This window comes from Heterocephalus glaber, unplaced genomic scaffold (assembly GCF_053883595.1).
Source record: "Heterocephalus glaber isolate CG9 unplaced genomic scaffold, H.glaber_assembly_v1.0 deba00001550, whole genome shotgun sequence".
In the NCBI taxonomy this organism is placed as follows: Eukaryota; Metazoa; Chordata; class Mammalia; order Rodentia; family Bathyergidae; genus Heterocephalus; species Heterocephalus glaber.
Genome location: NW_028258343.1, coordinates 7762997 through 7785533, shown reverse-complemented (window position 1 = coordinate 7785533; position 22537 = coordinate 7762997). Strand labels below are relative to the sequence as shown.

At 34.8% G+C, this 22537-nt stretch overlaps 1 protein-coding gene across 1 annotated transcript in view; it reads right to left on the bottom strand.

Annotated features, from left to right (window-relative positions):
* Vta1 (vesicle trafficking 1) overlaps window positions 1-22513 on the bottom strand; it is a 57458-nt gene extending 34945 nt beyond the window's left edge. The window contains exon 1 of the mRNA XM_004846050.4: window positions 22276-22513. Within this exon, the coding sequence (XP_004846107.2) occupies window positions 22276-22387 (112 nt within the window). The 5' untranslated portion in view covers window positions 22388-22513. The remainder of the gene's footprint in view (window positions 1-22275) is intronic.
* Between the last annotated feature and the right edge of the window lie 24 nt (window positions 22514-22537).

Here is a 22537-nt window from a genome sequence, read left to right as displayed (position 1 = left end):
CTCGGGACCTTGCATTTACAAGACAGGCAGCGGCACCACTGAGCTAAAGCCCTGGCCCTCACTTTTTATATTTTGTGGCTATTTATTTTCACTGAGATATCGAATCAAATGTCATCTCCTTACATGATGATTTCTACAAATAATAATACACTTTTCTTTCTCCAAATTTAATTTATGCCTGTGCATTCCCAAAATTTCCGGAAGGATGGTGAGTGTCCTCCTTCTTATTTTGGAGAGGAAGATTTCTAGTGGAGGGTGGGTCAGTGGCACACCAGGTTCCATGCCAAGGTACTCTTATTTCTCCTAAGAGAATCGCCGCCCTCAGCTATATTGAAGCTGAGGCCTTTGAGACCTATATAATCCCAGGGTGCCGCAAAACAACCGGCTGGGGTATGGAAAGAAAATATTAACACTTCTATTGATATTTTTATCCTCTCTTAAAACTATTTTTATGTGTCTCTTACACTATACTGAAACATGATGTGCAATAAATAATATACTAATATATGGAGATTTATGTTTAACGTTTTGTTTTAAAACTCAGACACATGATAAAAAGGGTGAGGATCACTGCTCTACTGCATTCCCAAGCCTCTCAACTATGACCTATACTTTTTTGCTCTAATCTTGCTCAGGCCTCTTTTTGACATCTACATCCCTTCTACCCTAGTCCCCTAGAACTATTGTTTCATGGTCATCATACTCTGCAACATCTCTTCTGGTTTGCTGTCCTTTTCCAGATAATCGAGCTCCAGTACTCATCTTGGACTACACATAACCCTGGAAACAGCAATTGGACTGACTGGTAGGTTTGAAACTAGAATGAGTTTTGGTCCCCAAGAACATCAAGGAGATGGCTCAGTGGCAATGGGTATGGCCAATGAAAGACTTTCCTTTAAACAAAGGAGCAATTTCTTATTTTACTCAGCCACTATTATTTTAGATTTCCTGCAATAAGCAAGGAAATCTAATTTGAATGTAAACAGAGCAACATGTTCTTAATTGTTACTGAACCCAATAGTTTTATGTACTCTCCTTCAGAGACTGGTCACCAGTAATTAAATTACCATTCTCAAACTGTTGTACAGCCAAAATAAGTGTATTAAGTATCCACTCTCTGGAATCTCCCTTTCTTACAATACTTACCTATGCACATTACTATAAACTTCCATTTCACTGGGGATTTTTAAAATTCTGAATTACAATCAGTCTTCTCTCCTTTTACTTCTCTCTGGAACCAGTTTTAACCTTACAACGTATTTTTCAATATTGTTACTGTCCTATTTCCTTCTATCTCTAAATTGTTTTATTACATCCCTCTGGCAAAAAACATACTTATATATTAACTCAGCTACCTATCCTTTTCATCTATCCCTGAGTCTAAGCTGCTGAAACTACTAGCAGATCAGTATCATTGTAAATATCATTATTTTCAACCTCAAATAAGCTTAGTACTTGCCTTTCCAACATCCCAAATGATTATTTCAAACACACTTCAATGTCTTTAAAACAAATACGTACACACAAAACTTACTACACATTAATTATTTGCTATCTGTATTTACACTGACATACAGATATGTCAGATATATGGTAACATGACAATTTGAGTTAGGATAGTACTGACAGCTTCATTTCTCTAGGAGATCTTTCATCATATCATATTTTCTTACCATAATGAACACTGTACTTATGTGATGCCCACCATCCATGGAGCATAGTTAGGATAGCTACATGGTAGATAAATTTTGGGGAGAAATGTCATCCAGCATAGGTAACAAACAGCCCAGGCAGTGAAGAAATGAGGTTGATTCCTAGATTTACCTTGGTTTTGAAAATATTTCAGGATTAAGTGAACACAGAAAATTAACTCAGCATGTTCTTGCCACCATAAGAAAGCAATTTATGTCATTGTAAAAATTCTGTTTTGAATTTGTTACTTCAATTTCCATTATTTACAATAAAAAGAGAAAATATGTGTGCGCATATGTCCTTTGAAGCAAAGACAAATTGTTCCCATTTCATCACTACAAGCATTAACATTCAACTCTTATCATTTAGAAAGCAGTCTAACAATACTAGGAATATAGCTTAATAGTATGGCTTATCAGGTCAGCCTATTCATATTTTTTTTCTTGGTTTACATATATATCTAGTCTTTGCAATTACAGAGATATTGTTATATAGTAACATTCTTAATTGAAGTGTTGGATCCTTTCAGAATTGAAAAGATTTAGAACAGGAATCAGTTTGGCTTTTACATTTTTAAATAGGTTTTATAGTTTACAATTGTTAAGTACAGAAAATGTTTCAAGAGGTACATTCTCTAACATTAGTAAAAGTGAAAAGACCTTAAATCTACTTATGAAAATTAGTAAGTACACTAAAATAGTTTTGCCATAAGGATGGAAAAGAGTACTTTCATATAGAACTCCGTTCAAATATAAGTGATTCATCGTACCAAGAGAAATATGATGAAAAATTAATGTCTATCATGGAAAATACCTAGTAAAGCAGAACAAAAAAGTGTGCAGCTAAAGTCGTCTATAAGAAAATACATCTGATTTATTTTATCATGGAAATGTGTTTATTTTTATGAATAAATATTATTTGAAGATGACTAATGAGACATTTTTGCAAAAGGATTAAATACTTTCCAACCTAACCTTAACTTAATGTGAAGCATTTAGGAGACAAACATGTACTAATCCTGAAGGTATGTGTTATTCAAAGTTCCACAGTCTGAACATTAACATTATAATATATCTCGTATAACCATGAGAAATATAAAGCAGGACATAAGCACATACAAAAAGGGCTATTAAATCAATGGTGAAGAATGGTACTTTATTAGATTAAATGTGGCACTCACAAAGTTTGATATACATTGATTTTAAAAGCAAATTTCAGCCAGGTGTGGTGACTTACACCCATAATCCTAGGGTGCTCAGGAGAGACTTAAATACTATACTTTAGTAGTGGTATTAACCTGTGCTCAGAGCAAAGGCTACTTTATACCCACTCCCAAAGCTAGAAACAAACAACAAAACAAAATAAAAAAGGGCCAAACTGAATTTGAAATAATCTTTTTCAAGTGTTGGCCAGGTCAAATCCTTTCAAAGTATGACCATAAACTAGATATTCAGAAATTTAAAATGCACAGTGACCTACACCCAATCTAAAATTACTAAAGATACCACTAGAAAAATGTTACCTATAACAAAAATAAACAGTTCAAGGAGATAAAATAATGCCAAAAAAATGGAAATAGCAGATGATATCTAAAAACTTGGGAGCTATTATGAAAATGCTTAAAGAAAACTGTGAGTAAAAAGGAGAAATGGAGCATACACAAAGGAACTCACAGGGAACTTCTAGAGATGAAAAACTACCTGAAATAAAAATTACTGGATATGATTAAGTACAGATACCCAAACAGAAATGATTAGTGAACTTTGGGACACAGTAATAGAAACTATCCAAAGGAAAACAGGGAGAAAAAGGATTGCTAAAAAAAATTATTACCTCTTATGAAGTTATATACTATATACTATATGACAATAGACTGCAAAATGTTATTTTAAGCCTTACAGGGACCTCTAAAAACATAAAGGGAAATATCTTGCTCACACAACAGTGGAAGAATCATGGAACCTTAAAGAAAAAATATTCCAATTATCAAAAAGGAGAAAAAGAAGAAATGAGAGCAAATAGGTCAAAAAGAAAACCAACAGCAAGTTAGATTTCACCTCAAACACATTAATAATTACATTAAATATAAATGTTTTACAGAGTCTAATTAAAAGGCTGAGGCTGTCATACTGGATAAAAATATCAGACTCAACAATATACTATCTTCAAGATTCCACTGAACTAGAGTAAGAGTAACAATAATAACATTAAATAAGTAATTATCATGACTCATGCACTGCTGTGTTTAAAGTGGAAAAACCAATTCACCAAAAATATTATGAAGCTAATTTTATCTACTATCCTGAATGTACTAAAAACTAAATCTTACAAAGTGAAGTATATTTGATCAAAGTCATACAGCCAATAAGTGGTAGGCTTAGATTTGATTCAAGTACAGTCTGGCTCCAGTCATTGTACCTTGCATCCCTCAAGACATCTCTCTTCACACATCATCCAAAATTTATATGTAACCACAAATTTTACATAGATGGGACTATATATTTTTTATCTTTTAAACTATACTATAAGCCTCTTTTAAACAACTGTAAACTTCATGTCATTTGCATAACATTCTATTATATTAATGCACCATAATGGAACTGAACTTGCCCATATGTTATTTAGATTTTCAATTACAATATATCTATTATTTAAAAAATACTGTCAAGAATATCGTTGTCTATTTTTACATTGTCATTATTTGTTAAGTTCTAATAAATTGGACTACCATATTAAAAAGTCCAGTATTTATTCCCTTCATATGGAAGCTGTTGATCAATCTGTGATCATCATAGACTAAGAAGATAGTCTAGCAGAATCTTATTGACTCAATAATTTATGAAGTTTTTCTTTTTTTTCCTCACAAGAACTGAGGCCTAAAAAGACCAGGAGGCACCAGAAGTTATAGAACAACAGATAGTAAGTATGAATGTGTATATAATTTTTAATCTTGAAAATGATGCCCACCAGAGAAAACTGAATGGAAGTGAGGCAAAATGTTAATGATGATTTAAGTGGGAAACTGAGTAGTTATTTTCTTTATTCATTCTTATATATTCCAAATTTTCTATAATGAGCATGTATTAATTAGATCAATGTTTCTCAAGGGTGTGCAAAGCGATATTGTCTCTTGAGGGAGCTAGAAGAGTATGGAGAGGCTTATGGTTTATTTTTTAAGTTTTACTTATTAGTGGAGTATCTGGGGGGACAATTACCATTTAGAACAATGATATCCTGAAATGTGCTGTGCAGTTCAAACAACAAATAATTGTCCCTATAAGATGCTAATAGTATTTCCAAAAAAAACAATAATAAATTGAAGTTAAAAAACAAAAACTAAAACAAAACCCCCGATAAGCCACAGGGGGATAAAAAGTAAATATAATAGTGCCATAATGAAGTAAAAACAGGAACTTAGTAAGCACTGTTACTAAAGCCTATTATACACAATCCTGTGTTGCTCAAAAAAGTATAAGTTTTCACTCTGATCAAATATACTTACTATAAAAACAAACCTTATCAAAGCTACTACATTGATGAAAGTTAAGGATTATTATTTGATTCCAATCACCCAATCCCTTCAACTTTAGTTTTTTTTCCTAAAGACCTATAAGATGAAATGACTTACATTACCTAAAAAAAGGGAAGGTATTAAAAAGACTATTTTTATAAAATACAATCCATGCCTGCATATGTTTGAGAAAAGAAAAGATGAATGGACTGTTAACAGATAAATCAGTAGTTCAACCTTCTGTCTGTCTTTATTAGCCTGTTATTGCTAAGGTTGAATAGACTGAGTTGGTCTACAATAGAACAATGGTAAATACTTAGTAAGACTATGGTCTCCAATTTATCATTCAGATTCTAAAACCAGCAAAGAATGAAGAAAAGAACTCCTTCTCCTTATTGCCTTAGCTAAGCGTATATGACTGATTTAATAGTTGAATTTGTGATTAATAACAAAAAGTAACACATAACTGATCATTAATGCTAATATCCATGTACTTACTATGTATTAATGTAAGATATCTATTATTGAGTCTTTAAGCTAAGTTTTGCTTGTATGTCCCATAATGTCTATGAACTGATAACCATATGCATTTTCAGCCTCCTAAGTAATTTTCCTAATGATCATATGAAAAATAAAATCTCGTAAGAACATTTATATACTTTCACTGAAAGTCTATTAATTTTACAAGGTCACCCCCTAGAGGAAACTTTGCAAAAACAAATTTAAAACTTTACACATGTAGTTACACCAAACTTAAAAAGGAAGAAATGCTCATCCTGGATATAGCTTTATCTACAGAACCAAACCAGGCAATGTAAAAATATTTATCATACAGTGTCCGCTGTTAATAGGGACTCAAAGTATTTGCTGACTTTATTAAAAAAAAGAGACATAGAGCTAAGAGACGCAGTGTTAATAACTGGAAGCTTGTCCTTCATTTGCACTTTCCATTTAGGACCTTCTTAGATTATTTTATTGTCTTTCTGCCCCCTTTTATTTATCATCAATTTAACTATTCCTCTTCCCCTCACTCACTACTGCTCACTCAGCAACTCCAATTACTACCTACACATTATGCACAATATTCCATTCAGCTGCTTCTCATCTGATATCTGTCATTCAGGTTGTGGTTTTATTACTTAGTAACAAAAGGATGAGAATGACTGTGGAAACCAAATCAAATATCCTGAAGGAAAACACTCACAAATGCCAGAATCTCCTGAATGTTAGTTGTCTGCCTTCTTTTTCTGGGGACAACCACAGAGACAAAGTACTCTATGGACCAGTGTTACCTTAAAATCCAGGTAAATTTAGCTAACCTTTTTTGAGTAACTACTCTTTATCATGTAAGTATCTCCAAAAGCCTAGCACTACTTGAGACAGTAAATAAATAAAGAGCAGCCAAGGAGCAAGACTCTTAAGTTTACAGTCCAGAGAATAGCTGGGCAAATGAACAAGCAACTAAGGTAAAGCCATGTGACACAACAAAGACAAAAAGAAAAGGAATCTTAAAACTAGGGAACTTAAGAGAAGGTCTTCCAGAAAAACTGGCATTCAAGATAGTACCTTAAGAACAGTGTAGTTGGAAAAAGAAAAGGTGTGGAGGCAAGAAAAATAAAATACTGCAAGACTCAAAGACAAGAGAAAGTAAGGTTCCCAGAACAGATGAAACTGTTTGATTGAAACTACAAAATAGGATTCAGAATCTAAACCATGAGTGATCACTGAGCACTTATTTTTTTCTGACTGTCATACAGATCTATCTACTACTAGTGGCTTTAAAAGTTTTTGCCTTTTCAAAAGATTGATCTTACTTTTTTATAATATGAAACATACAGAAAATAGAAAACTAAAAGAGACAAAAACAATCAAACAAAAGTAATATCACCAATAAATCTAAAGGCATAATCTTTCTACAATCGCACACATACATACATACATGTATACATGTACACATATATAAAGTTCAGATCAGTTCTGTGTATATATAAAATGCTGCATTTTCATATAACTCTCCCGGATTATAAAAGATGTTCTGTGATTTTTTTTTTTTTTTGGTACCGGGGGTTGAACTCCGGTCCTTGTGCTTGCGCAGTGGGCAGTGAAACCACTGAGCTAAATCCCTGGCCCTGTAATTACATCACTTTCCATCTGGTAGATAGAATTCACTCAACCAGTTCCACAATAATATATATTTGTACATGTGTGATAGATACTGTTCTGGATGTTCTGCATAAAGTTCTTAACTGTATTTGTGATTACTTCCTAAACAGAAGTTCTCCAAAACCAGAATTACGGAATAATAGATAGTTAACATTTTACCAAAGTATCTTCAAAAACTTTGTACCAATTCACAGAACCATGTCATTGCAGTTTACCAAACTCATTTGCACTGAGTTAAAATTCTGTACTAAAAAAATGGCATACCATTTTAAATTGCACTTATTACTTACTAAGCTGAGGTTAATAATTAGGTCCTTGACTACTTATTATTTATGGGGATCTTCATGTAAAAAAATCAATATGTATGAGCATTTTATGTATCAGAGATAGTGATCCTTTGTCTCATCTACTGGAAATAGGTTTTCTAAATGTACACTGTTATACTAATTTGTACTGTTTGTGTCATACAGAATTTCTAAATGTTTAGAATCCATTCCACCATTTACTCTAGGTTTTTTTCACTAAGCGTTTGAAGCAGATCTGTCTAGTAAGCAACAGGGGTCATTTGTTTGAAGTACAAGCTATAAAGCTTTGAAAATAGAATTAGGTATCAGTGAGGATATGATCCCAGAGAAACCAAGGAAAAAAAAAGATTTAAAAAATTTGGATGAGTGGTTGATTTTGAGTGTTCTGAGGGAAAGAAAGAAAAAGTTCAGCTTCTAATTTCCAGCTAATAAATTTGAAAATATAGTAGAAATTTTTAACATATCAACAATGGCTCACAATTTTTCAACAGAATAAATATAGCAAACTTCCTAGAAAAGCTCTAAGTCCTATTTGATTGAATTTTTAAAAAAATCTACAGAAAGACATAAAGCTGTTTGCCTTTTAATCCAACTCAAGTATGGGAAACATAATCTCAACAGTATTTAAGAAACCAGCATAACACTGTTAACAAAATAACTTGAAAAAAAAGGTGGATTAATCTCACTTAACATTCTTGGGAGAACACAGAAATTAAAGCAGACTAGGACATTAAGAAAAACACAATAAAATACACAGATCTGACAACAAAAGTAAGATGAAAGAGAAAAAAAAGAGAGGAGAAAAAAGGAAAGGAAAAAGCAATAAATTAGATACCACCAAAGTAAAATCTTTCTGTCTATGAAAGACCCAGTTATAAATACAAAAACACAAGCTAAAAAAAGACTGGGAGAAAAAATTTACAGAAAAAGTTATCTGACAAAAGATTAGCAACTAGACTACATTAATAGTGCTCCAAACTCAATGATTTAAAAAAAAGACAAAATCATGAAGAGACACTTCACTGAAATGACATAGTGAAGAAAGCACATGCAAAGATATTCAATGTCATTCACCACCACAGAAATAAAAATTAAAACCACACACCCATTGGAATGACTAAAATAAGATATAGTGACACATAAAATGCTGGTGTGGATGTGAAAATACTGGATCATTCATCATTCATATGTTGTTAGCAATGTATGTATGACAGTCAATCTGGAAAAGTTTACCAGTTTCTTATAAAACTAACATGCAATGATTATACGATCCAGGAATTGTACTTTGGGTCTTTTATTTCAGAGAAATGAAAACTTAGGCGCACAAACAAACTGTTAAGTGAACGTGTTAGCTTTATTCATAGTCTCACAAATTGGAAACAATTCGAATGTCTTTTAACGATTAAAACTGTTAAGATGCAGCATATAGATACCCTGTAGTTCAGCTATTACTAAAGTAACTAACTTGGATGAATCTGTAGAAATTACACCAAGTGAAAAAAAAGTCAATTCCAAGCACTTAGGTAATGTATGATTTCAATTACACATTTTTTAAATGATAAAATTTAAGAAATGTAGAACAGGTTAGTGGCTGCCAGGAGACTGATATGAGTGCACTGGAAAGCAGGCATGGCTATGAAAGCACAACACAGAAAATTCTTCTTATGAATTGTTCTTTCTTGATTATGCCAAACTGCTGAGAACTAAGGATATATACCCATAAACAAATACATGAAAAATCGGGGAAAGTCTAAGCCTGGTGGACTGCAATGATGTCAATATTTTAGTTGTGATAATGTACTATAGTTTTGCAAGATATTACCACTGGGGGGGGCACTGCATTTTAGGTTTAGAAAAGGATGTTCCCCCACAAGTCTCCTGTGTTCCTAGGAGCAGCTTGCAGAAGATGACTGGACCATGAGGGTGCCATCCTCATCAGTGGAATCATCCAGTCAGTCAGTCCAGGTGCTCACTGTGCTACTGAGGGGTAGGAAACAGCTGGAAGGGAGGGTTGCTGGAGGAGGGTGCATCTCCCTTCCTGGCTCCTTCCTTCACTCTCTCTGTTGCCCACCATGACGTGAGCACTTCCCTCTGCCCTGGCCCTCCTACCATGCTGCTTCTGTGTTTAAGCCTGCTGAACATGCACCAAATTAAACATGTCCTTTAAATTGTGGGTGTTTGGTACTTGTCACAGTCATGAAGAAAGTCATTAAGATACTGGGTAAAAGGCAAAAGTAAAAGACAGGGTCCCTTCATATTATTTCTTAAAATTGCATGTGGGTTGAGAATTATCTTGAAAGAAAAATACTGATTTAAAAAAGAACTAATGGGATTCTTTACTGGATTGGAGGAATGTTCAAATATGAGGAGACTTACTAGGTTGTTTTTACTACATTGAGAAGTTCAAGTAGGGAAATAATACTCATAATAGCACCTCCATCAATAGTCAAAGTAATCTCATATACATTGTTTCAATATTCATTTCTGGACCTGCCCCCAGCTTGGCCTTGAGGTCAGAATGGTCCTGGGTGGCTGCACCCTGCTCTGTCCAGCTTGCCCCGCCCACTTGCATCCAGGAGACTGAGCCCCCCCCCCCCGCCCTGGGGCATGACCACCAGCCACCAGCTTATCGCCTGCCTGCAACAACAGCCCCCCCCCCTCTGGCCTCTTGGCTGTGGAGCTACCTGGTTCCACACTACAGAGGCACAGGGGGACGTAGAGGCCATTGTCCTGAGATGCAGAAGTGAACAACAGAGAGAGGGCCTCTCTCAGGCTCGCTGATGAAAACTGAAGCCCACTGGAAAAGTGAAGTGAATCTCTGCAATAAAGGCACACCAGACCAGCATACTTGGTAAGTGGGAGGGATCATCACCTCCCATTTGAACTTGGACTATCTTCAGGGGAAAGGCAGCTGGAACCTGTAACAGAATCTTGCAGGGTTTAACTTTGCAGGAGGACAGGGAGCTCAACTTGGGACTTCCAGCCAGAAATCTGCCTGAATCTCACGGGTCTGTGACTGGCTTACTGAGACTCATTGACTTACAACTGCACACTGCTGCCCACATTGTCTATTGTGACAGCAGAGATATACCCTGAAGGAGGCCCTTCATTTTTTATCTTTTATTTGTTATTTTCAAAATTACCACTATTTTTTTTGCTCTTATTTTTAATTTTTTTCTTTTCTTTTAAATCAAGGAGAGTCTGGAGTGAACTATTTCAAGCCCTAAAAGAAAATAACTTCCAACCTAGACTGTTTTATCCTACAAAATTATCTTTCAAAATCGATGGGGAAATTAGATACTTCCACAACAAAGGACATCTGAGAAATTTCATGAACACCAAACCAGTGCTCCAAACAATTCTAAGCAATATGCTAGAAAAAGACAATGAAGGTCACAACTCCATGAGGCCCAACAGAGGGAAGCCACCAGGCAAGGTAAGAAACTAAAGGGAAAGAGGGAAAAAATAAGAAATAAAAGAGCCAATAATAATAAAACATCATGACAAGGATGAGTCAATATCTATCAATTATAACTATCAATTTTAATGGTCTCAATTCACCAATCAAAAGAAATAGACTGACAAAATGGATTAAGCAAAATCCAACGATATGCTGTATACAAGAGACACACTTAACTCAAAAAGAAATTCATAGACTGAAAGTAAAAAGATAGAAAACAGTTCTCCATGCCTCAAGAACCCAGAAAAAAGCAGGGGTAGCAATTTTATTTGCAGACAAAGTAGATTTCTAACCAAAACTAATCAACAGAGACAAAGATGGTCACTACATCCTTGTGAAGGGAACAGTCCAAGAGGAAGAGATGACAATCATAGTATATATGTACCAAATACGAATGCCCCCAACTACACAAAACAAATATTAATGGACATGAAAAACCAAATAAGCACTAATACAACTGTACTTGGGGAACTCAATACCCCACTATTACAAATAGACAGATCATCTAGACAAAAAATTAACAACAAAATTCTAGAACTGAACAAAGCTATTGAACAAATGGACTTAAAAGACGTTTTCAGAGTGTTCCAACCCACAAAATTGTTTTTGGCTGCACACAGGTCATTCTACAAAATAGACCACATGCTACCTCATAGGACATGCCTAAGTAAATGTAAAAGAATTGAAGTTACCCCCTGTATATTATCAGACCATAGTGCAATAAAATTGGAGATCAATGACATAAGAAACTGCAAAACTCACACAAACACATGGAAATTAAACAACACCCTCCTGAACAATCAATGGGTCACAGAGGAAATTAAAGAAAAAATTAGACAGTTTCTACAAGTAAATGATAATGCCAGTACAACATATAGGAATCTATGGGACACAATAAAAGTAATCCTATGTGGGAAATTTATAGCAGTTAACGCCTATATTAGGAAAACAGAGAGAACTCAAATAACCTAATGCAGAACCTCAAGCTCCTAGAAAAAGAAGAGCATAACAAACCTAAAGCTCCTACAAGAGAGGAATTTATAAAGATCAGAGCAGAAATCAATGCAATAGAGATTAACAGCACAATACAAGAAATCAATGAATCAAAGAGTTGGTTTTTCAAAAGAATAAATAAAATCGATAAATCCTTAGCCAACCTTTTCAAAAAAAGGAAGCCAACCTTATCAAAAAAAGGAAAGACTCTAATCCATGCAATTAAGAATGAAAAAGGTAAGTCACAACAGACCCAGCAGAAATCCAGAGCATCATCAATACCTATTTCCAGAACCTGTACTCTAATAAAATGTAAAACACAGAAGAAATGGATAGATTCCTAGATACATACAAATTGTCAAAATTAAATGAAGAAGACATAGAAATTCTAAACACCCCAATTACAATGAGTGAAATTGAAAATGTAATAAAAAATTTACCAACAAAGAAAAGCCCAGGTCTGGATGGCTTCACTGCTGAATTCTACACGACATTTTAAGAACAACTATCGCCATTACTCTTTAAATTCATCAAGGAAATTGAAAGGGAAGCAAGGCTTCAAAATTCATTCCTGGAAGCAAGTGTTACTTTGATTTCAAAATCAGGGAAGGACACAATCCAAAAAGAGAACTACAGGCCAATCTCCCTAATGAACATAGATGCAAAAATCCTCAACAAGATACTGGCAAACAGAATACAAAGGATCATCAAGAAGATCATATACCCTGACCAAGTTGGATTTATTCCAGGGATGCAAGGATGGTTCAACATTTGTAAATCAATAAATGTAATACAGTATATTAACAGAGTCAAGGACAAAAACCATATGATCATCTCAATAGACACAGAAAAGGCATTCAACAAAACCGACACCCATTCATGATAAAAACCCTACAGAAAATTGTAATAGAAGGTCTTTACCTCAACCTGATTGAGGCTATCTTTGAAAAACCAACAGCCACCATCATACTAAATGGTCAAAAACTGAAAACTTTCACACTAAAATCTGGAAGAAGACAAGGATGCCCACTATTACCACTCCTGTTCAATACTGTTCTGGGAACATTGGCCACAGCAATTAGAAAAGAGAAAGAAATAAAAGTAATAAAGATAGGAAAGGAAGAATTTACACTGTCATTATTTGCTGATGATATGATATTTTAAATAGAAGACCCCAAATACTCTGCCAAAAGACTTCTTGAGTTAACTGACAGATTCAGTAGAGTAGCTGGATATAAGGTCAACACTCAAAAAACAACACTGTTTTTACATACAAATAATAGACTCAGAGAGAAAGTAGGGAAATAATTCCTTTTACAACAGTGTCCAAAAAAGTGAAATATTTAGGAATCAATCTAACAAAGGAAACAAAAGATCTCTACACTGAAAACTACAGCACTCTGAAAAAGGAGATCAAGGAGGATACAAGAAAATGGAAAGACATCCCTTGTTCCTGTTCCTGGATAGGAAAAATCAATATAGTGAAAATGGCCATACTTCCAAAACTACTATATAGATTTAATGCAATACCGATTGAAATTCCATCAATATATTTAACAGAACTAGAGAAAACAATCCAAAAATTCATCTGGAAGCAGAAGAGACCTAGAATAGCAAAATGAAATTCTAGGCAACAGAGACATGGCAGGGGGTATTACAATCCCCAACTGGAAACTATACTACAAAGCTACTGTGATAAAAACAGCATGGTACTGGCAAAGAAACAGACCTGAAGATCACTGGAACAGATTAGAAGATGCAGAAACAACTCCAGACATACTCAGCCACCTCATCTTTGACAAAGGAGCCAACCATCCTCACTGGAGGAAAGATAGCCTATTTAATAAACAGTGTTGGAAAAACTGGATTTCAACCTGCCAGAGATTAAAACTAGACCCATACCTATCACCATGCACTAAACTAAGATTGAAGTGGATTAAAGATTTAAATATTAACATTAAGTCAGAAACATTAAATTTGCTGGAAGATAAGTTAGGTAGAACTCTTGAAGACATTGGCATTGGAAGACTTTATGAACAAAACCTCAGTAGCACAGGAACTAGCACAAAGAATCAACAACTCAGATTTCATCTTATTAAAAAGCTTCTGCACTGCAAGAGAAACCACCAACGGAGCTAACAGACAACCTACAATATGGGAAAAAATTTTCAGCAGCTGAACCTTTGACAAAGGACTATTATCTAGAATATATAAAGAACTGAAAAAAATCAGACCCCCCCCCAAATTCAAAGACCCAATTCAAAAACGGGCATCTGAAATGAACAGACATTTCTCACACAAACAAGTAAAAGCGGCAAATAAATATATGAAAAAATGTTCAACATCACTGATTAATTGAGAGATGCAGATGAAAACAACACTGAGATTCCACCTCACCCCAGAAAGAATGGCTGTTATAAAGAAATCATCCAATAACAAATGCTGGTGGGGCTGTGGGGAGAAAGGAACCCTTCTCCATTGTTTGTGGGAGTACAGACTGGTGCAATCACTGTGGAAATCAGTATGGAGATACCTCAAAGAACTAGGCTTAGAGGTCTCATTTGACCCAGCTATCCCTCTGCTGGGTATTTTCCCCAAAGAATTAAAAGAATCATACCACAGTGATATATGTGCACCCATGTTTATAGTGACAAAGTTTGTAATAGCTAAAGCTTGGAAACAACCCAAGTGCCCATCAACTAGAGACTGGATAAAGATGTGTTTTTTTTTATATAAAATGGAGTACTACTCCACCATAAAGAACAAGAAACTAGAGACATTTATAGCTAAATGGATGCATATTGAGGCCATCCTCTTAAGTGAAATAAATAGGACACACGTGTAAATACCGAATAGTTTCTCTAATGTGAGAAACTGAAGGTGTAATTAAGGATTAAAATGAATAATGGATAATTTGAAATATGAAGAAAAGTTTCAAATGGGTAGGGGTGGGAGGAAGGGAAGGGGAGAGATCAGGTTACAGGCTGGAATCTGGAAAGAATCTATATATAGATTGTGTTTAAAACTATAGGAAGAGATGTAGATAGAGACTAGGCTGGAGCTCATCAGTGTGTTGGGAAGGAAGAGTCACTGAGATCAAAGGAGAGGAGGGTATGTTTCCAGAAGAAGCACATACAACTATGTACAGTACACAGTACTTGATAGTGTGATAAATGACTGTTACTGTTTTAGGTACTTATCATAACATGCTGTGCTTTTCATCCTTTAGAGCATAATCCTACTTATATAAAAGCATTTACTGTAAAACAGTGTGCTGCTATGCCAGTGGTAGCCTCATGTATCTCATGTTTAACTGCATATTTGGATAATATCAAGGGGCCATCAGAGATGATTGATGTATACCTTTTGAGTTTGCACTTAGAAGTTGGCACTCCGTGTGGTACTTTTCAATACACATGGATGAAATTGCCTAATAACATATTTCTCAGATTATATTTCCATCATGTGTCACATGACTGTATTGAAACTTAAACAAAAAAAAATTTTGGCCTATGTGGAGTCTACTAGTTAATTAGAATTTTTTCTCCAGACCACTATTTGTGCAATATTAGTTTTGAAAATCTTTCTAAAACAAATCATATCTTCTGATGTCTTGTTAATGCTTGAGATTTTTTAAAAAATTATATGGAAAAATGTTTAAGTACTTTTCAGTTTTGCTTTGGTTAAGTCCTATTATATTCGAATATTATTATGGTTTTTTTCCCTTTCAAAAAAATTCATTTCTGATTTAAAAGGAAAACAAAAGAACAAACAACTTAGAAATGTAAGACTATTAAGGCAATTTAAAAAATGTTGAAATACTGGAGAATGACCAGTAAGGCCAGAGATAAATCACTTTTGGAAATACTAGAAAGAGGTGCAGAGTACATATATGAAGATATGACACACAGTTTACTACAAAACCTACTATAAACATAGAAAGGTATAGATTGAGCAGTCTTTATCCAAAGTGCTTGGGATCAGACTTGTCGGCTTTCAGATTTTGGAATATTTGTGTAAAAGTAATGAAATGCCTTAGACATCAGGACTCAAGTCTAAACACAAAATTTATTTATGTTTCACATATACTCTACTACTCTTTACACATATAGCCTAAAGGTAATTTTATACTTTTTTTTTCTTTTTTTAGTGTGGATGTGTGTGGATATGTTGCTGGGAATCAAGCCCAGAGCCTTGTACATGCTAAGTAAGTGGTCTACCACTGAGGTACATCTCCAGCTCTATACAATATTTTTAATAGTTTGTGCACAAAACAACATTTCACAGTGCAAAATTTCATCTCATGGTGACAGGTCATTACTCAAAATGTTTCATATTTCAGATTAAAGATATTCAACTTAAAAATTATAAAGTACATAGTATTAGGATTCATTCCATTTTCTTACTAATTAGTGACAGCACGCTAAAAAGTAATAAATCATTACATAATTTATCCTATCAACAGAAAAAAATTAAGATTTTTCACTATGTCTTAGGTAATTACTGTATTTGGAATTTGAATGTCAATGATTATCAATACAGACATACTTCTTACACAGAGAGTTTACATTCTATTGGAATATTGATAACAGCTGGAGAAAATGCATACATTAAGTATTTATGAATCCAAATTATAACAAGATATCAATGCTGTCCCCCAAGAGAATCAAGAAGACTGAAAGGCAGAAAGATGCATATAATGCAATGTGTTTAAGGTGACGTACTTGCTGGAATAATTTGTGTCAATAAGCAAAAAGTAAAATTTGTACTGAAGCATTAAAAGTAAGTTAGGCAAGTTAAGAGGAAGTTAAAATTGGAATTTACAGGCAGAGAAGGGCATAAATAAAGCCCTAGAAGTAAAAGAGAATATGGAGCTTTTATGAATAGGTAAATAGGTAAGCAAGATTACTTGTTTTTATTAAAATATTCTTCCCTGTTCTATGAATTTAGAAAATTCTTATTTGCTGAAAGAAATGTACTCTTCAGACATTTTTAAGTGAAGATATAAACATTTTCATCAGGAAGTTTTAACATATACCAAAAAGTGACTAATATCTAAAACTTATACTATTAAAAGTTAAATATCATACCAATAGGATAACTCATAGTTTTTGATATACAATCATAATAATCTTTATAAAAAACTTTTTTAAGAGTTACAAAGTCTACAATGTTCCTTTTTCTTTTGATTCATATTTCCATTTACCTACCCTATAGAATTTCATCATGAAGAAATGCACTTTTATGCTCCAGTCTTTATTATCCTATTAGACTTCTCAACATAAAACATAAAAATTGAAATTCAAACTTTTATGAAATTTCTGTGAAATCAAGTACAAAGTGTTAAAATTATCCTTCTAGAACTGTCTTAGCAATTACTGTAATACATAACTGATCAAAAAAACACAAATGTCTTTTAATAATCATTAAATATAAAATGTGAAATGTATTAAAATCCACCTTATAATAAGTTAAGTCAGAATCTATGAATTAATATGACTTGTCATAATGAGTGAGGGCAGAGTATCAGGATTTTAGTCCTACTTTTTTTTATGAATAGGAGAAACTTAATTTACACAAAGAAGTGATGAGGCTGGAAGGAGTTGTGCCACAGCAAAATCAGTAAATTCTTTAATTTCCTTCCAGGTTATACGCTAAGTAATCATTTAATCACTTATCATTAAATAATATTTTAATAATACCTTGGAAGACAGTTCAATTAGGTTTGCTTCAAACTTTAAAAACTAGAAAAGGATTTGTTATACCATCATTCTAGTTACTCATTTTCTCAATTCATGTGATGTATACAAAAAAGATACTATAAAGATTCATCATTTGCTTTCAGTCAGAGCCTTCTTGTTTACTATAGGACATTGTAACAACTGGGAAAAATGAAATACTGTTAATTTCAAGATGCCTATGACACTTTAAAATAAGTTTAAATGTGTTTATTCTTCACCTGTTTTAAATGTATTTCTAGAGAAAAAAGAAAAAGTAAAAAACTTAGAGGTGAAGATTTAGTTCACTTAGTTTAAGGAGAAACATCTGCCATGCTAGATAAATGGCAAAGTGAGTTGTTAATGCCAAGCCATTTTTTCAGGGAAATATGACTACTAGAATGTCAACGTTCTCACTTCGGAATTCTAATCCTAAAATAGAAATAAGCCACAAAGGTTTAGAGGAACTTGTTGTTCGGATGAAACAAGCATCTTCTGCTGTAAGTGTCTCTCTTTGGCTCTTTTTGTTCCGCTCTCCTCTACGGCCATACCACCCTGAACGCGCCCGATCTCATCTGTTCTGCTCTCAACTCAGTAACAATACTCTTTACTAATATTGATAATAAGGTCATCTAATACACATTTTTAACACAGGGTAGTTTTATCCTGAAGCATTACCCTTAACATACATATGTCTAAATGCAAAAGACTCTGAAAGACAGAGATTTTCTGTTCCGGTCCATTTATGTCCTTATCCCCATAGCTAATCCCTCCCCACACACTCTTGCACATGACGCTGGCCCTAAACTATTCCTCCTTGTCCACTTGACAAAATCCAAAATGAGATCCTCCCTCTCCTGAGAATCATTCTTGACCAATCGTTCCTGAAGAGACAAATTCCAGGTGATTCTCTGCATCACCTTTATACAATAGTCACCCTCTTTCCTCAAACTAGAAAATTCTTTTGGAATTTTCCATGCCCAATATTTTCAAACAAAGATGTATTATTTGCTTTAGTTGATTTTCTTCCACATAAGGCAGGTAAAAATTGAAAGTTCTGTCTAATACCTTAATTAATGGAGGCTTCACTAACATCAGTAATTTGAATTGACTTCTTTTTCTGGACACCCTGGTGGATTTTCCTCCTTCTTCCTCAGAGCAATACATCATAAAAATATTCAAGAAGCATGAGAGAACTCAGCATGCTGGCTCATGCCTGTAATTCTAGCATTGTGGGAGGATGAGGCAGGAGGATCTGAGCTTAAGGCCACCCTGGACTTGAGAGTGAGTTTGAGGCCATTCTAGAGCAGGAGATTCTATCTCAAAAAATCAAAAATCAAAACAAACAAACATAAAAACACATGCAAATATGCCATTCTTTGTTTCAGCAGAAGGACAACTGTGAAGACCGTGAAGAGGACGTGCTCAGGACAAGGTGTATTACTTTGCTACCCTGAGAATGGGACCTTGGACAGGAAGAACAATTTTAGAAGGAAAACATGGAAGTTATAAATTGAGAAACTGATTTCTTTAGAATTCAAAGAGCACTTTAGAGACTCTAGTTTGAAAAGAGCTGGTTTAGTATGCGTAGTGTACTGGTGAGGAAAGAAATCACCTTGAGCAGTGTTGATTCACAATTTTAACAGCTACAGAAATCATCAGACAGCAAATACAAATAAAAAACATTCAAAGTGTTCAAAGAAATAAGTGCTTAAAAAATACTAGCAGTAACAAGAAACTCAGAAATGGCTAGGTCAATTTGAAAACAGAAACAGAACACTCAAATAAAAAATAAAAGCAGAAACTCAATAAATGGGTTAAGTGATAGGATATATGGAGGTCAGGACAGGCCTCAGGAAATTACACAGAATCCAGCAGTGAGACAGAGTTGAAAAATATAAGAAAATTAAGAGACAAGGAAGTTAAAGGAAACAAGTGTAAAACATCTAATTTAACTGCACAAGAGAATAGAAATAACCAAGAAGCTGCATTATTTGAACAGATAATGGTAATCTTCCAGAAGTGATAAAAGATATCCATCTACAGAGTCAGGAAATCAAAGTCCCAAACAAGTGCAAAAATAAATCAAGACCTAGAAAATTAGAATGTAAATCATAAAGGAAGAGACTGATAAACTGGCTACAGTTTAAATAAACCTGAAAATTTCTGAATGAGGCCTTCCAAGAATTAAAATCAAACTTTGAACTGGAAAAAGACAACTACAATGCATAAAACAAAGGATTGTTTGTATTATTAAGAAGAGTCAAACAGTACCATAGAAAAGTGGGCAAAAGCAATAAAAAGGAATTTCAAAAGACTCACACATGGTTAATTAACATATGAAAAGATACTGAACCTCATTAAGACTCAGAGAATTGCAAATATCACTCCAATGAGACCCTTTTACATCCACCAGACTGGCAAAAATTAGGAGACTAATAACATCAAATGTGGTGAGTACATTAGTGTTCATTTTATGTCTTAAATTCATGCACATTATGCATGTGTTTTTACACATGTTCATATGTTACATATGTTTTACATATGTTTCATAACAAAAATTTTATTAAGTGCCAACTGGACTTTGCAGTAAAAATGTTTGTTCATATCCTGGGAGACCGATTTCTGTGAAATAATGGCATAAACCCCAGATGTAAAGAAAACTGTAGATGACTAATTCAAGCTTACCTATGAGGCAGGGCAAACAGGGCTGGAGAGAGCTTCTATTTCTCCTTTTTCAAACTTTTAAAAGATTTTTTTTAAAGTACAGTAAACTGGGACAGGGTTGGAAAGAAGCAGCAAGAGAGAGAATAATGACACAGGAAACAAAGGGTCCCAGGGCAGTGATAAAAGTACATAACACAAAGGCCATTAATAGGGGTTAGTTTTAGAATGGAACTTGGGGCTCTATTTGTTATGAGAGATTACTCTTTTGTTCTTATCATATCACTTTCTCGCTGGCTTTACCTACTCCACTCACAATTGTGTCCTTGTTCCTCTTTCAAGCAGGTCTCAGGACTTTTATACTTTTATTCTCTCCATAAAAAATACTCTTTCCTTAATGTACATGAAGACTTCTCATTCACTCCTTTCTCTGCTCAAATGTCAACTCAGCAAAATGTTTTCTAACCACTTTATAAATGAAATAATCTCCTCATTCCCTATTACCCTCCCGATGCTCCTTATTCCTTTTCCTGCCTTATTTTTCATTATCTTCTAATACTGTATATAATATACATATGCACATATACTTTATTGTTTAATCCCTGTACTTCCATAATATGTTATCTCTATGAATATAGGAACTATAGCTACAGTAGTATTTAGTACAAGGTAAAAGCTCAGTAAATACGTGCTGAATCAATGGTTGCTGCTTGAGGAAACTGAAGAACAAGTTGTTAGGTAAAGCATAGAGTATACAGAAAAGGTGACAAACGAATTAATCTTGAGTCATGAGGAGACTGGCAAATGTAGAAAAAAGGTAGAAATTCTTGCACACTTGAGAAGTGGGAGCATACGTGGAGTATGGCAGGGATGCCAATGACCGCAAGCTAACCTTACTATGTGTACAAGACAGAACACATTATACTGAGCGTCAGCTTTCTAAAAATCCCCCTCAAAAGACAGTAGTTCAGTCACCTTTTCATTTACAGCAAAGATTGAGTACATAAAGTATAAAAATAAAGTTTACATAGAAACCACTGGCATCGCTCCCGTAAGCTACTATAAAGCACAGTCTGAATAAACGTAACCTGTTTTAGATTGTCCAACAATCACGGTGGAAATATTGCTGTCAAACTTCCCAACACCAGATTCTATTAAAAGACGAAAAATTCTCATTGTTGAGAAAGAGCAGTTCGGATGGAAAAGCAGGAGTGGTTAAGTTCAACTGCTTAGTAGCAGATACTATCTATTTAAGCAGATACTTTCTATTTATTTTGGAATTGTCTTGGGTGCTGTTTTATATTAACTTGCACTTATTATCATGTTTTCCAGCAGCCTTTCTTTTTTCCACATCACTACTACCTCTGAAGCATTCATTTTCATTTTAATCCCATGTCACAGTACAGTCACAGTACATGTACAGTACTCGACTATGCAGGTTATTTCTGGACACAGAAGGCTCTTATGCATACGTACAGAAGAAATCCTTGGGGGAGTGTGTTTCCCAGTTTATAAGCCCGTGCAGTGAGCTCCGGGCATTTAACTACAAGACTGGAGAGACGGTGCATAATATGGTCCTCGGGGTTTTTGCCTTCTTGGGGACTGGAAATCTGGCTCCCTGAGGGCTGGGACCCAGGCGTTCCAGGGGACCAGAGGTCAAAGCTCAGAGCTGAAGCCAGGGGGCGGGGCAAGCCCCAGGAGCCCAGGGTGGTGTGAGGATCCGGGAGTACAAACGGTTAAGGAAGGGCACGGCGACTCGTAAAGACTCACAGTAATAGGCCACCACAGGGTCCCGCTTGTCATGCTCCTGAGCCGTCCTCAGATGATGCTGTATGCTCTTAAACTGTGGGGGCAACGGGGGCAGCTGAGCCAGCGCGGCCATCTCCACTCTACAATCACCACTTCCTACTCGCTTGCCACAGACAGACACTTCCGCTTCCGTCTGGGAGGTCGGGCGCCGGAGCGCTCAGGGCAAATTCCACCCCTTCTGTCGTTGCTCAGCGACGTCAAGTCAACTACGGGTGCCCAGTAA